The sequence below is a fragment of the Formica exsecta genome, unplaced genomic scaffold (genome assembly GCF_003651465.1).
Source record: "Formica exsecta isolate Colony F162 unplaced genomic scaffold, ASM365146v1 scaffold2, whole genome shotgun sequence".
In the NCBI taxonomy this organism is placed as follows: Eukaryota; Metazoa; Arthropoda; class Insecta; order Hymenoptera; family Formicidae; genus Formica; species Formica exsecta.
In genome coordinates, this window is record NW_021849297.1 from 5,191,687 (window position 1) to 5,204,694 (window position 13,008).

General features: G+C 33.3%; 1 protein-coding gene across 8 annotated transcripts in view; it reads left to right on the forward strand.

Moving 5' to 3' along the window:
- LOC115234230 (leupaxin) overlaps positions 1 to 13,008 on the forward strand; it is a 41,592-nt gene that overhangs the window by 9,152 nt on the left and 19,432 nt on the right. For 7 of the 8 annotated variants that reach the window (XM_029805088.1, XM_029805083.1, XM_029805090.1 and 4 more), the window contains one exon: positions 7,083 to 7,243. In XM_029805088.1, coding sequence (XP_029660948.1) covers positions 7,083 to 7,243 — 161 coding nt within the window. Of the gene's footprint in view, positions 1 to 4,494; positions 4,630 to 5,093; positions 5,438 to 7,082; positions 7,244 to 13,008 lie in introns of those variants that run through there. The other variant, XM_029805084.1, reaches the window with a different exon arrangement.

The following is a 13,008-nucleotide window of genomic DNA, read 5'->3' on the forward strand; positions in this document are numbered from 1 at the left end:
ATTTAATAAACACAATGTTTTTCCGAAACAAAGCTTTAGAAAAAAAATCAATTTTGGGGATTTTTTGTGAGAATTCGACGATATCTCTTATAATATTCATCGATATAATTCTTCTTCATCTTACACTCGTCCTAGTTTAGAATTAACGCAACGCGAGATTAGGCGAATCCTCGTGAGTAATTCAGATCGGCAGGAATTTATATTGCGGCAATAACGAGAAACGATCGTGATAGAATAGTCAACGTCATAACTTTATCCTCTTTGCGGTTTACGCAAGGCACGCGCGTTTTACGCACGATATGTCGGACTCGCGGTATGAATCAGCCGTGCAAAATAGACCTCGATAAGCTCAGCCAGGCTTCATGCCAATGTTAAAGTACCATTCAGACGATTACTCAACCTGCTATCGCGGCGTATGCCGAGCAAAAAAAGATTGCATTAGAGGCGCTCACGCGCTTGCAATATGCGTATGATGAATCTAAACATGCCGATGGGTTTTATTTTTTTAAATAACGTAAATCCTGTTTTGACAACGCCATGAATTTCGAGTGAAATGCGAATGTGCATGCGATATCGAGATTTTTTTCGAGCTACGCTACTACTAGTATATATGAGTTTGTTTGTGCGAAATGATCCAAACATTTACTGACATTTTTTATTGTAAAATATTCAAGATATGTTCATAATCGCACAAAACTGATAGTTTTAAAAGAATATGTTTTTCTCATGTTAAATCTCTTTTGATATTAAGAGCTGGATGTTTTACATCAGAATTTGCGAGAAATATACTTCATCATTCAGCCTTCTCCTGCCATCTAGAATGTGTTTAGATCAACTGAATATACTGTGGGATTGTTTGCTATCCCAGATTATTAAAGTACTTAAAGCACTTTAAGTACTTTTAGTTTATTTAGTCACTCAATATGAAAGGTTCCTTATCTTTCGTATTTTTTCGAAATTGTAGCGAAAGTAGATTTTAAACCAACATGCAATATATTCGTCATGAATTATTGTAATAACTAAAATTTATGGGGAAGTAATAATGAAGCCGACTTTAAATTAATTTGAAAAATGAAGTTTTATAAATTCCAATGCAAAATAATTAAAAGAATACGCTATATATCGATTTAAACTCATTTCTAGATAACTGAAATTAATTTGGCTGAAGTTTTCTTTAATTCTTTTGTTTAATTCTGATTAGTAATATCATAGTAAATAATTTATCAATTCACATATTTTTAAATTTCTAAAAAAGAAATAAATTAGATTTATTACATCCCATATATGATGTTTCATAATCATTGGATGTTCCTTTAATGATACTTCAATTAATTTGGATTTTTAATGCATTAAAATTGAAGTAAAATTAAAATTTTAAAATTACAATCAAAATTATATTAAATAATATTCTATCGAAAAACTCCATCTGAAATCAATTCAAGAATATAATTTTGTTATCTGTTTAGCGAAGTTTAATTCATGAAAAGCTCTTTCTTTGCAATCACTTATAACTCTAACATTACTGAAGCCTCGAGATTTCCGCTAAGAACAAATCGACACCATTGATTTTGGGTCACTCTGTACATTTCCTCTTTCTTAGAGCCCATAGCTCAAAGCTTTCCTCGAAGCCACTCTTATGTTCGGTGCAATCGTCTTCCTCGTAATGAGTCGTCGTGAAACCAGTCACCTAGGCTCGCGTTCGTTTCTTCTGAATACCGCAGCTTCCAACGTACGAGAATGCCCCACTATCGTCTTGCGCCTTATATGCCTGCCTTATGTCTTACGTTATTCCTTCTCCTCTCCATGACGAGGAGGCCGTTTCGCTCCTTCCTCCAGCTCGCGGTATCGCTTTCCCGCGAACTTCAATGACAATCAGTGCCGTGCCGTTGACGCTGATGCGTCGTCGCTCCAATTCGCTTCGTTGAACACGTGTCGTTAGCTGGAGCGCTGAGTAAAATCAGAGTAAAGTCATTCGGGTAGTTGACGGATAAAAAAGTGCAAATTGTTCGAGGTGAATACGAAAGAAATTACACGCGAATGATATGATATAGAAGTTCATTTCCGATTCGATATGATTAGGGCTTATTGTTAGTAGCAGCGTTTGATTTCCGATGTTTTGCATTCCGCGATACATATGAGACGAAGAGATAATAATGACGATAATAATTCCAGAAATAAATGTGTACATAATAGGCGCGACAGACTGAATATCGCGATAAATTTGCAGAGAGATTGAAATGCTTGATAAACTTTGTCTTCCTTATCGGCGCCAGTCTTTAACGATGTCGCAGTTCGCTTCGTCTTTCTCATATTTTGCTTCGGTGAACTAATTTATCGTTTCTTGGCTTGCAAATTTCTCGATACGTATCTTTCGAATTAAAATAATTTTAAAATTGAGATCGCGTTTGACAGAATTAACACTCTTGCGGAAAAAATTGTCTAATAATATTTTTAATTCTTTTTTTACAGTTTATAGTTTTTTATAGTCGATTTTGTTCTTGGGAAAGTTACTTAGAAAAAAAACGCAAATCGCGCCGGGAGGATCGAGAATCCTCTCCCGTCGGCGGATTTGTTTTCTCGGTTGTGGACAAACTTTCTCCGCATTTTTGCTGATCGAAACTCGCCGAACTCGGCCTGAAACTCGCGCTCGCCGCTCTCGCGGGGTTCAACGTTCCTGAAATAGTGGGTGTGTCGCGTGTGCCTTTTCGACTCTCTCGCGATGGAGACGACGCGATGCGCGTACGTATCCGAGGACGAGAACCTGTACCAGGTGTACAATCGTGAGAAAGCGACCAGTAACCTCGTTACTCTCGGTAAATGCGCATTTCTTTGATTATTTAGACTCGCCGATTAAACAACGAGCTAAACTGGACGAAACAACAAACAAATTAATTAGGAATGTTATATAGATATTTCTAAGCTACACATTCCCTTTGAAGAAATTTCCTTTCCAATCCTTAGAATTTTTCTATGAATGGGGAAGGAAATATATTCGGAAAAGATAAAGCTTTCAGATGCCTATCAAGGGTGTATGAAAAATCAGCTATAATTTAGATAGAAAAACAAGGTGAATCTGTAATGAAAAATTTCGCAGTTCTTCTCGATCTGTGTACGTCGTAACTGACTTGTCGTGTAAACATGACAATAAAAAAAAAATGCATATTTTAACTTTCAGGATGGCAGCAGTCTTCAGTAAATATTTGTTTCCCTCTTCTATTCGCACCAATCAATTTTTTTTTCCTTTTATATATTTTCTTCTTTATATTTATTATCAGATATAAATTATAAATAAAATATATAAATTTTTTTTATACGCGTACATATATACGCACGCACACATACACAAATATATTTGTTATTAATATAGTTTTAAGTTTGCGTTTAGCGTTGTTATCTCCTGGATTTGTTGTTCCTTTTTCTACACACATGAAGTATATTTATATTTGTAAGAATTTTTTTAATGTTGCGCGTTTGGTCTCATCAGTAAATGGAGGGAAACCTTCGGCATTTCGGATTAAATAAATTAAATGTGCCGTGACAATCAAGGCGCCTGTCAAGGACGCGGCAGCTACTTACCGGGTGTGACATCATCGTGAATTTTTTTGCAATATATTCGTCATGAATTATTGTAATAACTAAAATTTATGGGGAAGTAATAATGAAGCCGACTTTAAATTAATTTGAAAAATGAAGTTTTATAAATTCCAATGCAAAATAATTAAAAGAATACGCTATATATCGATTTAAACTCATTTCTAGATAACTGAAATTAATTTGGCTGAAGTTTCCTTTAATTCTTTTGTTTAATTCTGATTAGTAATATCATAGTAAATAATTTATCAATTCACATATTTTTAAATTTCTAAAAAAGAAATAAATTAGATTTATTACATCCCATATATGATGTTTCATAATCATTGGATGTTCCTTTAATGATACTTCAATTAATTTGGATTTTTAATGCATTAAAATTGAAGTAAAATTAAAATTTTAAAATTACAATCAAAATTATATTAAATAATATTCTATCGAAAAACTCCATCTGAAATCAATTCAAGAATATAATTTTGTTATCTGTTTAGCGAAGTTTAATTCATGAAAAGCTCTTTCTTTGCAATCACTTATAACTCTAACATTACTGAAGCCTCGAGATTTCCGCTAAGGACAAATCGACACCAGATTGATTTTGGGTCACTCTGTACATTTCCTCTTTCTTAGAGCCCATAGCTCAAAGCTTTCCTCGAAGCCACTCTTATGTTCGGTGCAATCGTCTTCCTCGTAATGAGTCGTCGTGAAACCAGTCACCTAGGCTCGCGTTCGTTTCTTCTGAATACCGCAGCTTCCAACGTACGAGAATGCCCCACTATCGTCTTGCGCCTTATATGCCTGCCTTATGTCTTACGTTATTCCTTCTCCTCTCCATGACGAGGAGGCCGTTTCGCTCCTTCCTCCAGCTCGCGGTATCGCTTTCCCGCGAACTTCAATGACAATCAGTGCCGTGCCGTTGACGCTGATGCGTCGTCGCTCCAATTCGCTTCGTTGAACACGTGTCGTTAGCTGGAGCGCTGAGTAAAATCAGAGTAAAGTCATTCGGGTAGTTGACGGATAAAAAAGTGCAAATTGTTCGAGGTGAATACGAAAGAAATTACACGCGAATGATATGATATAGAAGTTCATTTCCGATTCGATATGATTAGGGCTTATTGTTAGTAGCAGCGTTTGATTTCCTCTGTTTTGCATTCCGCGATACATATGAGACGAAGAGATAATAATGACGATAATATATATAATTCCAGAAATAAATGTGTACATAATAGGCGCGACAGACTGAATATCGCGATAAATTTGCAGAGAGATTGAAATGCTTGATAAACTTTGTCTTCCTTATCGGCGCCAGTCTTTAACGATGTCGCAGTTCGCTTCGTCTTTCTCATATTTTGCTTCGGTGAACTAATTTATCGTTTCTTGGCTTGCAAATTTCTCGATACGTATCTTTCGAATTAAAATAATTTTAAAATTGAGATCGCGTTTGACAGAATTAACACTCTTGCGGAAAAAATTGTCTAATAATATTTTTAATTCTTTTTTTACAGTTTATAGTTTTTTATAGTCGATTTTGTTCTTGGGAAAGTTACTTAGAAAAAAAACGCAAATCGCGCCGGGAGGATCGAGAATCCTCTCCCGTCGGCGGATTTGTTTTCTCGGTTGTGGACAAACTTTCTCCGCATTTTTGCTGATCGAAACTCGCCGAACTCGGCCTGAAACTCGCGCTCGCCGCTCTCGCGGGGTTCAACGTTCCTGAAATAGTGGGTGTGTCGCGTGTGCCTTTTCGACTCTCTCGCGATGGAGACGACGCGATGCGCGTACGTATCCGAGGACGAGAACCTGTACCAGGTGTACAATCGTGAGAAAGCGACCAGTAACCTCGTTACTCTCGGTAAATGCGCATTTCTTTGATTATTTAGACTCGCCGATTAAACAACGAGCTAAACTGGACGAAACAACAAACAAATTAATTAGGAATGTTATATAGATATTTCTAAGCTACACATTCCCTTTGAAGAAATTTCCTTTCCAATCCTTAGAATTTTTCTATGAATGGGGAAGGAAATATATTTGGAAAAGATAAAGCTTTCAGATGCCTATCAAGGGTGTATGAAAAATCAGCTATAATTTAGATAGAAAAACAAGGTGAATCTGTAATGAAAAATTTCGCAGTTCTTCTCGATCTGTGTACGTCGTAACTGACTTGTCGTGTAAACATGACAATAAAAAAAAATGCATATTTTAACTTTCAGGATGGCAGCAGTCTTCAGTAAATATTTGTTTCCCTCTTCTATTCGCACCAATCAATTTTTTTTTCCTTTTATATATTTTCTTCTTTATATTTATTATCAGATATAAATTATAAATAAAATATATAAATTTTTTTTATACGCGTACATATATACGCACGCACACATACACAAATATATTTGTTATTAATATAGTTTTAAGTTTGCGTTTAGCGTTGTTATCTCCTGGATTTGTTGTTCCTTTTTCTACACACATGAAGTATATTTATATTTGTAAGAATTTTTTTAATGTTGCGCGTTTGGTCTCATCAGTAAATGGAGGGAAACCTTCGGCATTTCGGATTAAATAAATTAAATGTGCCGTGACAATCAAGGCGCCTGTCAAGGACGCGGCAGCAACACACCGGGTGTGACATCATCGTGAAATAATGTCGTGACATTTTCTTTTTTACATACGCGCGCCACCTCGAATATATTTAAGTGAGTTCTCGATTGGACAAATAACGGCGTATCACTTTTATCATATTCACTTTTTGCGGAACTTGCAAATATTTTAGTAGATTTTGCAAGATGTCTTTGCATACTTTATATTACACACAATATATTAAAATAAATTATGAAATATCTCGTAAACACTGTTGATTTTTTGCTCAATATTTAATTAATACTTTTATTCCATTAAAAGAAATGGAGATAAATATTAAAATACCATAAAAAAAAACTATATAATCATGTTATCAGAAATTTTTTTTGCATTATATTTTCCCATTGAAAACATTTCTCGATAACTGCATAACAGATAATTTAAAAACATTTCTCGATAACCGCATAACAGATAATTTAAAAACATTTCTCGATAACCGCATAACAGATAATTTAAAAACATTTCTCGATAACCGCATAACAGATAATTTAAAAACATTTCTCGATAACCGCATAACAGATAATTTAGATCATAAAGTTAAGTGCCTCAATCTGTATATATGATTAAAGTACGCGAATAGGAAATAAGAAATAATCGTTTCTACACATATTTATCTCTTGTATACGATATAACAATCAGTTACAGCGGATGTTTCCGTCTGTTTATTTCCGAACGTTATACAGAGTGCGCCCGAAATAGTGGAGATTCTTTGATAAATTTAGGGATGAGATAGTGTGTAAAGTAAGTCACGTGTTTTATCCGAACTTTTCTCGAAGTCGGAGATCGACCCCTCCCGCGAAAATCGATACGAGTCCCTTGCATCTTCAACGGATTTATAAATTGGATCTAAAATCTGCTTTCAGATGCGCTGCTGGCGGACTTGCAGAACACCGTGTCGTCGGAAGGGAATCACGTCGGTGGTAATGCGACACCCGGTTACGGATCGTTGAATGGTGCTCGCACCCACGCGACCACCGTCTACAGATCCTATGACAATCGAACCTCACCACTGCCACCGCAATCGGTATGTCGATCTTTTATTTATCTTAATTAGAATAATAATAGATCTATAATAAAAGAGGCCGTGCGCCTCTTTATTCTGTATTTGGCAAATTTAAATTCAGCCGAAAGATATATATCTCGCGATTGTCGCTGCAATTTTTTAGTACCGTCGATATAGAAATCTTTTAATCTTAATTAAAGATTAACGATGGTTTCTTTTTTAATCTTATTCAGCGGATTTAAACATTTATATTCAGCGAAAAAACATTTGAATTTTTTATAATTTGATTATATCTTTTATAATGATAATTAAATTATTATTTCGTGTCTAGATTGTCTTAATTTAATTAGATTTACAAGAATATTCAGTGGGATCTGTAGGATCCTGTTAAACGCCGCAGTCAAGTAAGATTCGCAAAATATGTAGCCGTTTCCGAGCAAAATCGCGAACGGTACAAATCGCGACGATTTATCGACGAAGTCGGAGAATTCATCGAGCTTGCTGAAGAGACGTGACTAAAGTCGTGAACATAGTTTACTAGATGGAGCCAAGTGCCTCGATGGTAGCTCGATGGCAATCGCTTAATTTTGAAATTGCTAAATTTTATTTGGAGTTTTATAAAATATAAACTGTGAAATACTCGACACGAAGAGTTTTTCGATTCTTTCGTTTTTGAATTTATATATATATATATTATAATATATATTATAAATATTAAAATAGCGATAAATTTTTGTTGTGACACCTAGAAATCTACCTATATCAGCAAGACATTTTTTTGAGTGTATTATATATTATATAAAATAAGGAAAATTCACGAATATATTTTTGGTAAGATTATTGTTATAAAAACAAGATGACTCATTATTATGTGGACAATACGTCTTACTAATAAAGGATCCCATTTTTATTGAAAAATATTAAAGTATGAAACATATTATATATTACATTCTTTTTCGATGATATATATATATATATATATAATGATATATATAGAGTTTTACAAAATATATTTTATTGTGTAGTAGTCTCTCCTTTCGTTATACAAAATTAACTTTTTGGCACTAACGTCGTTTCCAGTCTATAAAACGTCCTGAAATAGAGCAATTCGTCGTCATGGTCGCGAAAGCGTGACATAGGGGGAATCCGCAAATAAACCTCTTCGCCGACGGCATAATAACTGTCGATACGATGTCTTGGCGAGATACAACGTGGTCCCCTTTCGACATTTTTCAGTCGCATGTGGCTTGTTTTCATTTTCAGGGCCACGAACGTCATTAATATGAACGTTTATAATCAAGCAAACATTTTTTTTAGATTTTAAAATTATTGCATCTTTTAATCCTAAAGGATATGTATATTTCTAAAAAAATACCTAGATCTTCCGTTATACGAATTATCACATGCACGTTTTTAAAAGAAATGTTTTTATTACTGAAATATAGAAGAAGCATATATATATATATTTTTTTTTTTAAATTAAATACATATTTTTATAACTTTTTATTGTAAATTTATGTGGCAAATATTTGTTGCATTAATTTAGATTATTTTGGAAGCGCATTAATATATCGTGACTTTGGAATAATAATTAAATCGAGAGACGCGCGAACATTCCAAAGTACTCTCGAAACGTCAGTTAACCATGCGATCGCTCTTGAATTTATTTACACGCAGAGTTATAACCGTGAAAATAGAATGTTACAGAATAGAACGAACATGTAATCACCTGCTTTCGTTGTAAAATCTAAGCCTCGCGACGATTTGTAGATTTTATACGACAAACTCGATATTTCTCGGTTAACCATCGGTTGTTTTGAAAAAAAAAAAACTTTCCACTGTCATAAAACACGGTCGGAAATAATTATGACGCAACGGTGGTGCTAAAATTAGAATCAATATCGTGTCTAAAATTGACGCTCGAGAGAAGCATCACTACAGGCGTAACATCGAACGTTTGCGGCAGACGGAATATTAGTCGGAAGAGAGTCTCGAATTACTCTCGTATTAGTTATTTTTTTCTCTGGAAAAAAAAACGTTGCGAAGATGTGTTTGAAGATACAAGAGCTATAACTATACAAAGAACGGAACCTAATCTCTTTGTAACGATATTAATCAATAAAAAAAATTGATCCCACAGTGAGCGAATAACTCAGAGAAATTAGTTCTTAATTAATTAATTAAAAACAATTTACAAAATAATAAATTCTAAGTTTTTTTTTTATGTTATACTCGTTAATCTTTATATAATCTTTTAATTTTTTTCTAGCTAAGAATTACGTGTATTTTCCGTCGTGTCTAAAAATTAGAATCGCTCATAGGATTTAATAATCTATTATTTTCGAAGTTGTTTATTTAAAAAAAAGTTCTTGTACAGAGTTACGAATAAAAAGGTGAAATCCGTTCCGTATAGCAAGTAGCGAGAATATTTTCCACGAGTCGCATAAAAGAGAAACGTACAGGAAAAAAAAATACTGCGTTTCCGCGCTTGTTCCGAGTTTCCCGCGACAGGGAACACCTGTTACGTTCCCTGCCGATTCTATCGATCCTCTGCTCGACCTAGGACAGCTTGGTCTCTATTATTCATGCTTATCGATTCGACTTATGCTCTTGCTGCAAAATATGCGGCCGAGCCAACTGCATCATTCGCTATCGCGTTAAATCGCATTTTTTTCCGCAGAGAAAAGCGCCTTCCGTTCACCTTCAATCCGATAATATCGTCGCGACGTCGAGTTGCAACATTATGTGCATTTATATATTTAAAAATGCATACAGATATATCTTTTTAATAGCTATACTCTTGTAGATATCTAAATATATCGACTGTTGCGAACGTTATGCATCCACTTGAAGTAATAGAATTCAGATAGAGAGACGAGTCGATTTCAATGTATTCTGCATCGAAAACGATAGAAACATTCATATATAATTATGTTTTAATCTTTTTTTAAAGTCTTTTTTCTTTAATTGAGGAAGTTTTAAAAAATGTTAAAGTTACTATCTTATTATTTTCAATCGGGAAACAGGTGAATCGTGAAAAATTAAATTTTTCCTGTAATGAATGAGAGAATAGACGAATATATTAAAATATGTTTGTAATTATAAATGTCTCTATCTTTCGAAGAAATTAATGCGAAAAAATTAAAAAATTAAATTATCTAAATAGAGACTAAAATAATTATTAAAATGATATATTTGATGAATCGACATATTTATTACTTTTTATATTTACTTTGAGTAGTATCGTTTACATGAAACAATAGAGGAGAATGCCCTATGTCAGGTGAATGCACTTCTTAAGTGTAACGTAAGTAAAGTCCAGGTGGTCATAATACGGATATCGGATATATAGCAGTTGTTTCGATTTGTTTGCATTCAGATAATGGTCTAAATTATTCAGACTGTAAAAATGATTCTCAAACGATTAAATTATATTTATATAAACATAATTAAAATTAGTAAAAAAATGAAGACTATCTTTATCAAGAAGTTAATTATTATTTTTATTTATATAACTTGTATTTAACTATACTACATATTTTTAGAATATGTTTAATTATTAATATATTATAACAATATTTTAATATAATTATTAATATATTATAACAATATTTATATATATTTATTATTATGCGAATATATTCTTTTTCCAATACTCTTATCATAGTATATAAAATTCAATTTTTGAGAGAAGTGCTCATTTTGAGAGACTTATTAACAGTAGAGAGAAAAAAAATCGCGGGCTTAAAAGTTAAATCGATTATTTCATGATTGATGAGTTTGACCAAATTTACAGCTGAAATTGATGATAGCTATGTTTTTCAAATCGCATCCGCGCAAGTTGCCCAGCTCCTGTTATTCTTCTCAGAACGCTGTTATGGCATCGATCTGTCGTCGCGTTTCTGCTGCAGTCGTCATCCTCGGAAGCGGATCGGCAACGTGCGACGCGATCCAATTTCACGGCTAGTCCGAGACCTATTTTCTTGACATCAACTGGGAATGGAGTTAACGAGCTTGTTTCATGCATACGTGACAAAAATATCTTATATCTTTATCCAAATTAAATGTATAAAATTTGTTTTAAAAACTCTGTTTTAACTATCATTTTAAATAATAGCACAAAAATTATTTAACTGTTTGAAGCAATTGATAATCAAATTGTCTTAGTTAAATTAATGGAAAATATTATAAATCTTTCGATTATTAATTCTTTATCATAGATAATTTGTAATTAAATAGAAATATTTTAATTAATTAGCGACAACTTGTAACGCTTGAAAATAATTCTGAATTTTGTTGTTTTGACAATATTTCTCGTAAGTTCGTCTAAAATGGCTGTTACAACGACGTTAAATAACGTCTTTGGTTACAAAACACACGTCGACAAGACCGATAATGTTTCTTACCGGATTGTCGCCAAGAAGTGTCAATTCTCCGTCGAAGGTCGCGGATGTTAAAAGCTTTCCCTTTGATGTTATCCCGAATTTAGCTCGTGTAAACGATTGTGCGTGTATGCGTGATTCCAGACGTTTGCACTGCTGCAGATGCAAATGTGTAGTCCGTTGCATAAATCCGGCCGAATGCCGTAACAACGCGAGCACGTGAGCGTGACGGATTGAGCTGTACACACGCTGGACGCGTGACATGTCCTGGATACGCAGTGTCCCACAAATATCTTACTATATCTCTAGAAGGATTTCATGAGCAATATGTATTGAATATTTTAACAAGAATAATGAATACTTATTATTTTTTTTAATTTGAGGATTTCTCCCTCTACGTAAAAATAATAATTATAGATTAATTGTTTAATATTTTAACATTTTATAAACTGAGTTAAATTATAATCTTTTTATATATACATACACACATACTAAAGAGAAAAAATATATGTAAATCATAAACATTTAAAGTGTTCATAATTCATGAAAATAAACTGTCCTTTTTTTATTATACTTAGGGAGAGATCTGGACATTCGAATAAAATGACAGAAATTCGAATATTTTGTATTGTTCTGAAATAACATATTTTTTGATAATATAATTATTGTACGAAATTAAATAAAAATACTTATATAGGAATAAAAATAAAGCTTAACACAATTTTTTCGCACATAAAATTTAATTCTTTTACATATACATATACGAAAATTATCATACAACTTTTCAAAACCCCTTTGGACATTCCTTATATAACATTGCACTTATTATCAGTTTTGTCTATTCACATTGCTCCATAAAAATTATCCCGTGCCTGAAATTCTAGCTTTTACAATATTATCAAATTATAAAAGAGTCGAGATTTCTCATATGTGTGTATATATGTGTCGAATTAGCTTTAAATTATCTTAACGCTCCTATAATTAAAAGATATTTAATATTGCAGAAACTGGAAAATTGTACAAATTCGAAGCATATGATAGCTTTCCGTTAAATTTTTATTTAATTTTTATTTTATTTAAAAATAAATTGACTATATATCCGTATCCGTTGAAGAATCTTTCATCAATAATTATAAGTCATTCAAATGTAACAATAGCAAATGGCGCAAAAGTCGCGCGAAAGATCCTGCGAACGCTTCTTCGTGTTAATAGTGATGTCGTCGCCGGAATTTCCCGCGCCGATAGGTCTTGCTGATATGTTTCTGCTGGCTCTCCGCAGATATTTTTAGGCTGACAACTCAGCGTGTAACCTAGTTTCCATCCAGCAGGATGCGTGCCGTAATACTGCTTTATTACAAAAAAAAAAAAAAAAAAAAAAAAAAAAAAATTCGGGGGGGGAAATAA